Genomic DNA, 12,222 nt, shown 5'->3' with positions numbered 1-12,222 from the left:
CACACACACACACACACACACACACACACACACACACACACAAAGCTAGGAAAGTAAGGGGATAGGTAGGTCCAGAGCCGTTGAAGTTTTGAAATCCCGTAAGGCTTGCAATGATCTACTTTGACTTTCTCGTGAAAATTACCCCCCTTTGAATGTTCTGACTACAAGCAAACATGATGCTTAATTCTTATAGTACACGATGTATAAGTCTGATGGGACATATAGTACACAAACACTGACGGTTGCGTAGAGCAAAAGTAGATACCAAAATGACGCGTAATCTCCCAGGGAGGTTTTCTGCGGTTGTTTTCAAACGTTTTTTAAACTTTGATGGTTGTTCGCAGACCTCCCTCGCTCTCTTTCTCCCACTATCTACACCTCCCTGCCTCAAGCCTTCTGTTGCTCGGGCAGAAGAGAGAAATGGATGATGGAAAGAAATGTTCAACACAGCGTATCTGTGTCAGAGTTCCTGCTCAGACATGGGAATGCACCCACATGCCCACAGACACTCACGGAAACACACCCACATACTGAAACACAAACACACACACAAAGCTCATGTAAAGGGAAACGAAAAAACCATGGAGGAATAAGTTGCTTGATATTATTGCTCTATATATAAACTACAGGCTGTGGGTGCCTGTACGTGTGTGTTTTTTAAAGATTTCGCTCGAATGGCCTACGTGATGATGCTCTCTTCATTTGGGACCCTCAGTGAAACGTCTCCCATAAACAGAGTTATGTAGATTACGTCTGCATATTGCCAACAGGAACAGATCAATTATTTGATCTTGTTGCTCATGAAGGGAATCCATTCATTGAAATTCAATAACTGTTTACAAAAACACTGAAGAGAAACGTGTAGACTTGCAGATCAGACAGCAGAGCTGGGTGTGTAATGAATGTTTAAATTAGGTCACCCTCTCCATCCCATCTTCAGTGCTCCTTTCTGAGTAATAAAGCAGAATAGTATCTAAGACATAACAAGCCTCCCCTTCCCATAGCATTAATCCGTGTGGGCTCTCTGTTTTCTGAAGAGCATAAACGTGTTGGAGGACGTTTCTCAGTGTTATGTCACTTTTCCAGCCATCTGCCACTGTGAAACCTTTCTCTTTTGGTGCTGTAAAAGAAGATGAAGCTCCTTCAGCACATCTCTTCATTTCAAATGAATAAATGCAAGTCTGCTTGACATTGTCGCATAAACTGAAATAGCATTTTAGAAGCTTTCGGTTAAAAGCACTCAACATGTTAAGCATCTTTTGCTCTGTGTGTAGTTGAAGTTGCATTATATGCAGGAAGTTAAAGCAAGAGTTTTGTAGATGGCATGTTTGCCTTGCCAGGTGACTCCCTGAAGTCTTTACACAACAGCGAGTTTGCTCAACAGTCAGCTGAGACTGCGGGAATCCACAGCACTCATTAACTGGTCTCCAAGATGTTGCTACAGCCAGCACATTTACAAGTGACTAACTTCTCAAAGACATGTGCAAGGTGCCCATCAGTGTCTATGGCACGATGCATGGGGTTATATACACAGTGAAGCACGTTGCGCTTCCAACTTTGTTGAGGATTTCATGATGCTTCACTGAAATGCAGTGAGTAGTAGCTTTTAGGGTTTATGTTTATGTGAAGTAAAACTAAATAAGTGAATCAGAAAGTAAAAATAAAGGACTTTGTGTAAAATCCAGTATTTTGTCAACCCATCTGTCCACCACAGCATCCTGTCTACATGTTACACTTGTGTGAAAGTCACACTTAATGTGAGTTTCTCCTTTTCTCTGAGTTGCAAGGATCGTGAAGATGAAATATATATGAACTACATGAAGTATAAGTTTTAATAAAACTGCTTTTCTTGAAATGGCAGAGAGCCTGTTCACTTAGTAATCCCATTGCACCAAATTTGGCTGCATTTCAACTTCAGGGAAGACTACATTTACTGGAGCTCCATAAAACCCCATTTATTATGGACTATCTCCATAATCAATAAATATATTTGAGATTTGGGCTTCCTGCCTGATTTTCTTTTAAACCTACACTATTGATATCACTAATATGACAGCAGTTCAGCAGTTTACTTTTACGGCAACATGAGGTATTGCGTAAGAATGTACCCAGACCCCATTTTGTTCATTAACAACACCTGATAGATGAATGAAAGAAGGCGTGCCATTTTTCTTTTAAGCACACCAACTGATTGTGCTCTATTTGATCACTTACGTGCATTTAAAACCTCTGGTAGTAGATCTCATGGTAAGCTAGAAAACTGAGCTTTGTAACATGTTTTATGCTGCGAGAAAAGTCCAGTAATCCAAACAGAGATGTAATGAAGAAACACAGTGAAACTCACCAGTTCGACACAACAAGGAACATGGGAAAACTGAAAGCTTAAATATGTAATGAGGGGAGGTCCTTTTCCATCAGGTGGAGAGCAGCTAAAAATATGAGGGCAGTGTTAGCCAAGGAGTACAAAACTCAAGCGTAGCGGTTAACATCATTTATTTACAATAACACAAGAGTAGAGCATTTCAAAAAATGGAAAAACTAACGGCGAGCTAGATGTCCCTTTTATACAGATGACATGCAGAAGTCTTGAAACACATGCTCTAGCACCAAACATCACAGAAGTCACTCTTCACCAGTCGTATCACACTGGGAAAGGCCTTCTTACTGGTTCCAACTCCTCCACTACATCCAGCACCAGTTTCACAGACAATTCCAGGGCCAATCTCATTGGCATCCATCTGGCCAATCCATCCTGTTGCTCTTGTGAAGCTCTGCCATCTTCATGCTTGTGCCACCTCTGCATATGCTCTGTGCCACCTCTGTCTGATTGCCCTCACCTCCCATCTTTTATGCAGCACTAGCAGGTGCAGATAATTTTTTTTGATTAAGGTGTGGGTAGGAAGTAAAAGAAAAACTTCAGAATAAAAGCATGCATGCAAAATGTATACAAAAAACATGGTATAAACTAAACCACTAAAAAACACAGAATAAAACATTAAAACTACTCCTACCCCAAAACAAATACAGTTAAGGTAACAGGGATAGAGGACACAGCGGGGGGAACCAAGACATGGGTTAATTGAATAGGAAAAAAAAAACACAAGGGGAAGAAAAAGTGATAACGTCCCACAAAACCAAACAGACAAAAAAAACAGGAAGTAACTAAACACCAAGCACACATAGAGACTTAACAAGACATAGATGAGGCAGCATAACTGAAATGTAACCAACCGGAAAACTCTGAAGTCCAGCACATAATCAAAAACAAACAAACCTAGGAAATCATTAATAAGCTGTAATAATTATTAACTCTCAGCTGGGGTCCTTTCTTAAGATCTGCTTTGACTTATGATGTAGTACTCTGTTGTTGTGGTTGAAAACCAAGGATCTCATCACATGATTAATTTGTTCATTTATATTTTGTTAATGTGCAAATGCTAAATAGTAAAACTTTCTTCAAGTAAAATAAGAAATTGTTAGTGACAGCCACAAAAACCGCTACAATTTGCTCCTTGTCTCACTGTCCCTGAAGCTGCAAACCAGCTCAGCCTGCCAGCAGAGGCTCCTCATGTTTTGCTGCTGATAAATTTGTCCTTCGCATACAATGCAAGTCCATCTAGCAAGCATTTAGGCTGCAGCTTAAGAGGAAACTAATCAGCAGCTCTCTATATTTAAACTCACATTTTCCTTTTTCATTTGCAGTTTTTTTTGTTTCGGGCCGATCTGCGAGGGCAAGCTAATATTGCACAAACCTCCAGTTTTCAGTTGCAAATTTACAGGAGCTCGCACTGCAGTCACTTTTTTTTTTTCCTGCAAAGAGCGTCTGTGTGCTGTTTACTGGAGTATAAATGAATAATTAGAACTTGTGCATCTGTCTCATCTTGGGAGAATATCTCGCATTTTTTGATGTGTTCTATGTTTATCATCGCCTCTTCCTGTCTTCTCCCTCACATACATACAATCTGCTTTGAAATGCTTATTTATTATTTATGTTTTAACAGCAATGAAGGTCATATTTTATGCTTCACAGCTCCTGCTTTGCATAAATCTGATATTTTATAAATGTCAGAGTAGCACAAAGTTATGCAGACTCATGTACCCTGATTCTGCTTGTTCTCATACTCTCTGCTCTTGCCCGGGTTCTTCCTTTCCCTGTTGCCTGCTCCTTCCTCACTGTTCTGCTCTTTTTCACCTCTCTGTGTCTCACCCTCCACTCTCTCTCCTGCCCTTCTTCAGCTCTTCTTCTGTTCCTCCATACAGCTTTTTTTTCTTTGATCGCTCTCCATTTGTTTCTTTACCCTCCCACTCAGCATACTGACACAGCTGAAGGGATCTCTCTCTCTCTCTCTCTCACACACACTCTGTCTCCCTCATTGCTCTCATTCTTCTCTCTATCTGTCTTTCTCCTTATTTGCCTCCCTCCGTCTCTATCTTTACCTCCCTCCCTCACTCTCCCTCCTTTCCTCCCTCCCTGTCATCCTCCTCCCTCGCTATCTCTCCATGCACACTTGATTCATTTTACACATTACGGAAGCATCCATCATTTTTGCTCTGTGGAGGAAAAATCTCTTCTTTTTTTTCCCCTTTTCTTTTAAAAAAAAAAAAAAACCCGCAACAGTATTTTCCACTTCTCTTCTTTACGGCTGTCTTCTCTTTCCCAACTCCTACACTCTCCTGTGGATCCAATCCTAAAGCTGGAACCAATATGTTTTATTTTCAGCTGGTCATCATGGCAGGGACCGTTCTGTTGGCGTACTACTTTGAGTACACAGACACGTTCCCCGTGCACATCCAGGGCTTCTTCTGCTTTGACAAAGCTTACTCCAAGCCGTACCCAGGACCAGAAGAAAACAGCAAGGCTCCACCTGTCCTCGTCTACTCTCTCGTCACCGCCATACCCACTGTGACGGTGAGTCTGTTTTCAACTTAAATTTAAAAAAAGATACTTCCACATGTGATCATCCTGCACACACGCACACATATCTTACATGAATATACGTGACAGTCATGCACACAACATTCACCCACAGCATGTGAAATAAACACGCACATGCACATGGACAGTACCTCCTCATCTACACGTGGTGTTTATGGATTAAAACAGGGTAGCGATGCGTAGGTGTGCATCCTCGTGGACTCGCAGCTCTGTTTGTGTGGTTGCGTTCTCTGTAATAACCATGGCAACGGGCACTATATTTGTCCTCCACAGAGCAGTCAGAGATGTGCAGAAAGTCTGTCCTTATTTCCACATTGCATTAAAACAGAATAAAACATCACCTCTGAGTGGTCTGACTTATTTAGGTCTGCAAGGCACAGTTTCATTATTTTCACCTGTTACTTCAATATGCATATAGAAGCATCTTCAGTAACTGACTAGAATTGAATACTGTCAGTCATAATACAGCAGATCAGACCAATCAGTGTTAAAGTGCTTTCTTTTAGTAATTATCTTTAGGAATTTATCAATTTTCATTGGCACTCAATCAGTTTATAGTGGCTATAATTCATGTAATTACCCCAAGTTAATCACAGCATGCACAGTTTCTCATCAGTAGATTTGAATATCATTAATAATGAAACATTCACATCCTCATCAAAGCTGTGCATCCATGACTTCTGTCTCTTAGGGACTACTTCTTTGATGCCCTACAATTAATTGGCAGTAGGACATGTCTGCCTCGGAAACACATATTAGGGCAGTGCACACATAAAAAAAAATCCTCCACACATACTTTTTAAACTTACATATATCATTAGTTGGCCTGTTTTACTTATGTATCACTTGCACATTATTGTGTGTAACTGATATTTAGGTTGTGTGAGACTTTACCACCAGTTTAGGAATCATCCAAAGTTGACATGCATATCACAGATGCACAGGTGGAGCCTAGCGTGTGCTCTAATGCTTGCAGGCTCCAAGCGTCGGGGTACAGAGTGGGAGCAGAGTGGTGTGATTTTGCCTGGAGAAGGGAAGCGGCTTTTTTAAAAGTCAGAGCATCTGTGTTCTCTTTTTCTGGAAGATAACGCTCCATCCCACAAGTCTTTCTTTAGTAACAATGAAAAAGGCAGACATTTTGCTAACTTTTCCCTCAAATTTCACTCAGACTTTTAGCTACAAACACAACTCTAGCTCTTTCAAGTGACCGTGCAAACCCTTGTTTTAACAAAGTATCCATATCTCGTGTGTGCGGATTCTATCTTTGATAGCTCAAGATTATTTTCAAATTCACCAGAAATTGTGCAGATTTTTCTTTTTTCCCTTTAACCCCTCTTCTGTTTTTGCTGCTCTCTCTTTTCACGTACACTTGCTGCATTGTCTTGCCCAAGTTAAAATATTTAAAACAGAACTCTGGAGATTTACGTTTAGTCCCTCCATTAAATGAGGACTGAGATGTTCTGACATCTAGCCCTTAGTGTGACTGAATCTCCAGAAATGCTGACACCTACACTTTCTATAATGAATATAGGAAGTTTTTTTTGTTCCATTAGAGTCCATTTATTTATTAGAATAAACCAAGTGAAAGCCCCAGATTTAAATTTTCTGACTACACAACCCCCCTTCCAGAGCCACTGAAGACATTTTACTGCAGTTTTTGTGAGACGAGAGATACTCCCTTTGATAAACAGTGAAATTTGAGTGCCCCCAGAAATGTCTTTGCATAACTTTGCACAACCTTTCAATGAATCTGTCACATGCAGGAATGTGTTTAGTTTAGTTCTCTGTAAGATAGGCATGTGTTGCACTGACACTCAGGGCAGGTGCTCCTCTGGCTGACACAGCATTTAAGCAGCAAAACAAAATAGTGCACTACTGTAATGAGATTAAATATGTCTGTAATGTAACAAAGAAATGCATTAGTCTTCTTAGATTCAGAGTTTTCATCCTACTTTCTAATCCAAAAATTATGCCACTTGTGTTGCATAACTTCTTCAATTATCTGCATAATGAGGAGATAAGAAAGAGAAAGAAAAGAGAGAAAGAAAACATCATGAGATGCATCAACGTGCGTGAAAAGGCTCTCTCAAGAATGTGATGGCAAAGTGCAAAGCTCTTTGGTATGTCTTTGTTTTCAGGAAAGCATATGCATTGATATGTAAGGATGGCAATTATGTAATAATGGATTTCAGGCGAGGTTGCAGAGCTGTGCTAAATAAGTTAATGAGCATTAAAAGATATTTTCTATACGATTAGTAAAGTCATACCTTACATGTCTTTTACAAATTAAAAAGTGATGTTTTATATATATTGTATTGTATTTTGTATCACATATAAAGCCAAATTCTGTTCAGACGAGGACGTCACCATTCAAAGTGATATAAAGTTCTGAAATGATGTGCACATCACATTTCTAAGTGCTACATGCTTAATATAATGCACTTTAACTAAACAACTCAGCTGAAGTGAAGTGAGGACCTGCTCAGCGGAATACATTTGTCTTCATCTACACAGATATGTGAGGTCAGACAGTGTCAGAGGCATGACTCAGGAATTCAAATTTCATTTAAATCTCCTCTTACTGGCAATATGCTGAACATTATATAATTCATCTCACCATTAACATTTTACAGAATGTGTTTCCTACCCTTCAGTACACGTTCCTGGAAATGGCTCTGTACTTTTCTACTGATCTACTGGAGCAACATACACTCACCCAGTACTTTATTAGGTACACCTGCATTTAGACGTGTGGACATGGTCGAGACGACCTGCTGAAGTTCAAATAGAGCATCAGAACTGGGGGGAAAAGGGCGACTACGAGCGGGTGATGGTTATTGGTGCCAGACTGGTTGGTCTGAATATTTCAGAAATTGATGATCTACTGGGATTTTCCCACACAAATATTTCTTGAGGTTTATGGGGAATGGTCTGAAAAAACGTTCTATGAGTGAAAATGCCATGTTGCTATGAGAGGTGAATGGCCAGATTAATTTGAGCTGATAGAAAGGCAACAGTAACTGCCATGTTAACCAGCAGGATTACACAGCATGTCATAAAGCTCACATCATCTCAAACTGATTTCTTGAACACGACAGCGAGTTCACTGGCCTCAGCTCTGCAACTGTGTGATGCTATTGTGTCATTATGAACCAAAGTCTCTGAGGAATGTCTCCAGCGCTTTGTTCAGACTATGCTGCGAGGAATTAAGACAAATAAAATATTTCAAGTTTTCGGCTGTTTTAAGATTAAGCAGGTCTATTCAACACATCTGTCAGACCTCTGCACTGGTGTGGGACCATGAATTTGTTTTTTTGGGTGCATTTCAGTTTCAGGATCCATTTACTTTTTTTAAAATTAAACCTTGCTTTTTCTTTTTATCTGTTTATTTAAGCTTGTTTTTTCACCCTGGAATAAATTTTGGCTTCCATTATGGTTTTCTGCAATCGCAACCAAGCAAGGGTGATTGAATGACTAAGGCACTGGACTACAATCAAAAGCTCCATGAGGGTTTTTTTTTCATAATATAATTATTTATTTTCCATTTGTTTTTCCATCAAGTCCTTCACATATTTTTGTTAGAAAAAATGGTAAGCAATAGCTAGTAGCACACATTAGCCTTGGTGAAAATTTGATTTGCACTGGTTAAAACAGAGTCCACTCCATCTCTCTGACCCAAAAGTCTGTTCTGAAGCTGACGGTGCTGAAAAGCAGTGCAAATCTTGTTAATCTCAAACAACCTGTAAGAACTGAATAGCACACACACCAGATTGTGTGTGAGTGCGTGCAGTACGTGAATGCTGCACAATGCTAAAGGGACACACAGAGAGGAAGTGAGAGGGTGAGTGAAATAAAGGCACTTGTGTGGTACTTGGCAAAAATGCTGTAGGTTTCAGTGCATCAGTGAAGGTAAGTGTGTGGGAGGATGACGGCACACATCTCCTCCGCGGCCACTGAAAATCATTTTTGTGTGTGAAGATAGAAAACGGCGTGCGTGTGTGTGTGTGTGCGCACGCAGTAGTGCTCGGATCTAAGTACTAGTCAGAGTAGCCGCAGGCGATCTCTATGACTTTCCACAACTGCAGATAATTCTGTTTTTACACACACAGTATTCAGTGCAGAGCATGTAGCATCCTGCGTGTGCAATACATGTAGCAAATGCATTACAGGTGACATTTCAGCACTCATTTTAATCATCACTCAAAGCTGAAAGAGCAAGGTGAAGTGCTATTTGAACCATTTGCTAATTACGTGCATGTGTGTGTGTGTATTTGAGTGTATTTGAGTGAATGGAGACCTTATGTGCACATGTTGATATCACACTGCAATCCATCCAGTGGTAATTGCAGGCTTGGTGTGAGCTTTCACAGCACGTGGACACACACACACGCACACTCACACACAAGGGTGCGGAAAATGAATGAAGTTTTGAATGCAGAGGTTTATTTCTCCACCTTTTTTATGTGGGTCAGAGGCATAATGCTAAATACCTTTGCCCTTGAGAGCTCCGTTCTAATGCTGCTAAATATAAGCCTCTCAAACTGTGTGAGAAGGCACAGCGAGGGCGCTCTTTGAGAGGAGAGACGCCGAGACAGAACGAGTTCAAAACGCAGCAAATACAAACTACAACATTGAGGCAGAGAAATGGCGAAATGAAAGAAAAGAAAATGAAAAAGAAGTGTTAGGGCAGCCAAAAAAGAAGGACAGAAGAAACAAGAGGCTCTATTCCAAGTTTGTTTTCTGCTGTCTGTTAAACCTTGGGGAAAAAAAACCTTCATGCATTATGCAATTCCATGTGACAGAAAGATGGGGATTGGGGCAAACCAGGGATACAGACCACATTATCCAGTCATGCCAGAGTTTATCAAGGGAGAGCTCTTGATGCATGAAAATCTGTATGGTGCTGTTTTTGCCATCACAGGGTCTGAAGTGATGACGGGGAACAATAGTGGGAGTGGAAGAGGACTGGCGAAAGCAAAGTAGCTTTGAATAAATGCAGCATTCGGGGGAAGGAGATGGTCCTGCTTGTCAGATGTCTGGGTGTTTGCAGATCAGCGTGATGAAGCTGGAGAGACAGGATACAGTGCTTTATTTTTTAATTGTCAATTTCCTTTCTTTTGCTGTTTGATAATTATCTTTTTGTCACAATGAGTTATTTTGAGATATTAAAAGAGCTCCATCAGTGGAGCTTAACACCATGAAGAAATGGCATAAAAATTAAATGCCTTTCAAGTCTTTTAGTGTCAACTCTTTTGTTTTTGCCACTGTTTGCAATAAAAACAGGAAATTGTTCACAAAATTAAACCTGGATTGTACAGAAAACAACAAATCGCCAGTGCTTATATTTCCAGTCTGTGTGCTGGGACGTATCAGATTAGGACATTTGACAGATGACATCGTGACTAGTGGTTAGTATTCTCAATGACAAGGTGGCTATAAAAACAAAAAACCCTGCTGCTTATCATTTCAGAGAACATGATTTTGTCAAATGTAATGTTCTCACACCTCTAATAAGATAGCTTCTCCCTCAGGAAACTATCTTTTTAGAGTTATTTCTGTCAAAGGTGTCGGACACAAAAGCTGAACTCCTTCCCTGCTGATCTTTTTGGGCTCAAAGTCATTAAATGTGCTCTAACCTGTGAACTCTTTAGAAGACGTTTGCTCTCTGTAACCACAAACCAAACTCTTCCTGTAGCCGTCGCATTGAAATGTAATTATTATGTGATTGCAATGTTCAAAATTTGGTGTTTAATCTGGATTCATGTTGTGTTGTCGCCACCTACTGGTGGGCCTGAGTGTGGCGCTTTGTGGTGCGCATGCTTTGGGGTGAGGCTCAATTAAGCGCACGTGTCACCAGAGACTGAAGGCTCGAGCCAGAAAGAGAATGCTGGCCTGTGTAAAGGGTGGAAATATAGAAGATATGGACTACAATTGCTCATGAATGTTCAGTAGAAAGGCGCACACGGTATGTTGGTGCATTTACTTTGTGTGTATGTTTTATTTGAGTTGTAATTTTTGTTCTGCTGATGTAATATCCGTGTTTTTCATTGATCATTTCACCATAGTTTTTCACGGTGTTTGCTGGTGAAAAGAAGATTAAAATACTGGCTGAACATCAGTTGGAGCATGGCCCTTTATTCTGCTTCGAACATGAAAAACCTTCAGGAGCAGTTACAGTGAAAAACGTGGCCTGTTATGGAGCGAGCAGCCAGAGCCCTGCACGCCATTCTTCCAAGACCACGTGGAAGAGTAGACTGTGAGTTCTTACATCAGCGAAACGTTTGAACTGCATAAAGAGATCTAAGAAAAAGCCAAAAAGAAAATTGTATGGTGTAGATATTGTACATTTGTTCATTTATTGAAAGTTTATTACTGTGTTGTTTGATATTTAAGGTAGTGTACTCTGGGTAAGTTTCCCTTTATTGTTCTAAGTTGTTGGTTCAAAACATTGTAATGGAGCAGAGTACACAAGAAACTCATATCCTTGAGCAAATACTTCTGGCCTTAGAAGATGAAAAGGCACAGTTAGAAAAGAAATTAGAAACTGAACTTGAAGATGCAGAAAGAGAAGAAGTTGAAGCACGCATAGGAGAAATTCATGGAGACCTTGAAATACACAAAATAGGGCTGCCTCAGCCATCATCTAAACCTGACGCAGAGGTGAGGCGGACAGACCGTCAAAGGCAACTAACAGAAAAAATGCGTGAGTTTAAACAGACAGAGATAACAAGCAAAGAAAGAAAGTTTATGTCAACATATTTAAACTTTAAGGCAGAAATTCAGCTCACTAGGTCCAAACTTAAAGAAGAATGTTCTAAAGCAGAATTAGCTGAAATGATCAAGTCAGTAGAAAAATGTGAGTTAGACCTACAGCAAGATTATGTGGCTTTACGTGCACTGACTACACCATCTCAAGATATGAGAAGAAAGATGGATAGCTGTACTTCAGTTTCTGCTGAGATGATGATACTTCTGAAAAGGCGTTACGCTAGGGCTGCTCGATTATGGCAAAAATGATAATCACGATTATTTTCACTGAAATTGAGATCACAATTATTTGACGATATTTATTTAACCGTTTAAGTCTTAAACGGTTAAATAAATAAATTAAACTTTAAGACCTACCATAGAACCAAGTCGGCCAGAGCTTATATTATTTTGTTTTTTACATGTTGTAGTGCCATTTGTGGGAGCATTTCAAGTTGCTATACATCAATACAACTGTTATAGCCCATATTTTAATAATATGTATGTATTAAGTCCATAGTAACTACATTAATTGCAAA

General features: G+C 40.0%; 1 protein-coding gene and 1 long non-coding RNA gene across 2 annotated transcripts in view; both read left to right on the top strand.

Moving 5' to 3' along the window:
* LOC102307460 (phospholipid phosphatase-related protein type 5) overlaps positions 1-12,222 on the top strand; it is a gene marked incomplete at its 5' end in the record, with an annotated part of 73,627 nt that overhangs the window by 23,086 nt on the left and 38,319 nt on the right. The window contains 1 exon segment of the mRNA XM_014338126.2: positions 4,721-4,909. Coding sequence (XP_014193612.2) covers positions 4,721-4,909 — 189 coding nt within the window.
* On the top strand, positions 4,928-11,054 carry LOC121815430. The gene is made up of 2 exons (XR_006055095.1): positions 4,928-10,901; positions 11,002-11,054. It is a non-coding gene; the product is annotated as an uncharacterized LOC121815430 (long non-coding RNA).

The sequence above is a fragment of the Haplochromis burtoni genome, unplaced genomic scaffold, assembly GCF_018398535.1.
Source record: "Haplochromis burtoni strain Fernald_Lab_line unplaced genomic scaffold, NCSU_Asbu1 Contig_212, whole genome shotgun sequence".
Lineage (NCBI taxonomy): Eukaryota > Metazoa > Chordata > Actinopteri > Cichliformes > Cichlidae > Haplochromis > Haplochromis burtoni.
The sequence above is the reverse complement of the archived record's forward strand: the minus strand, read 5'-3'. Positions and strand labels throughout refer to the sequence as shown.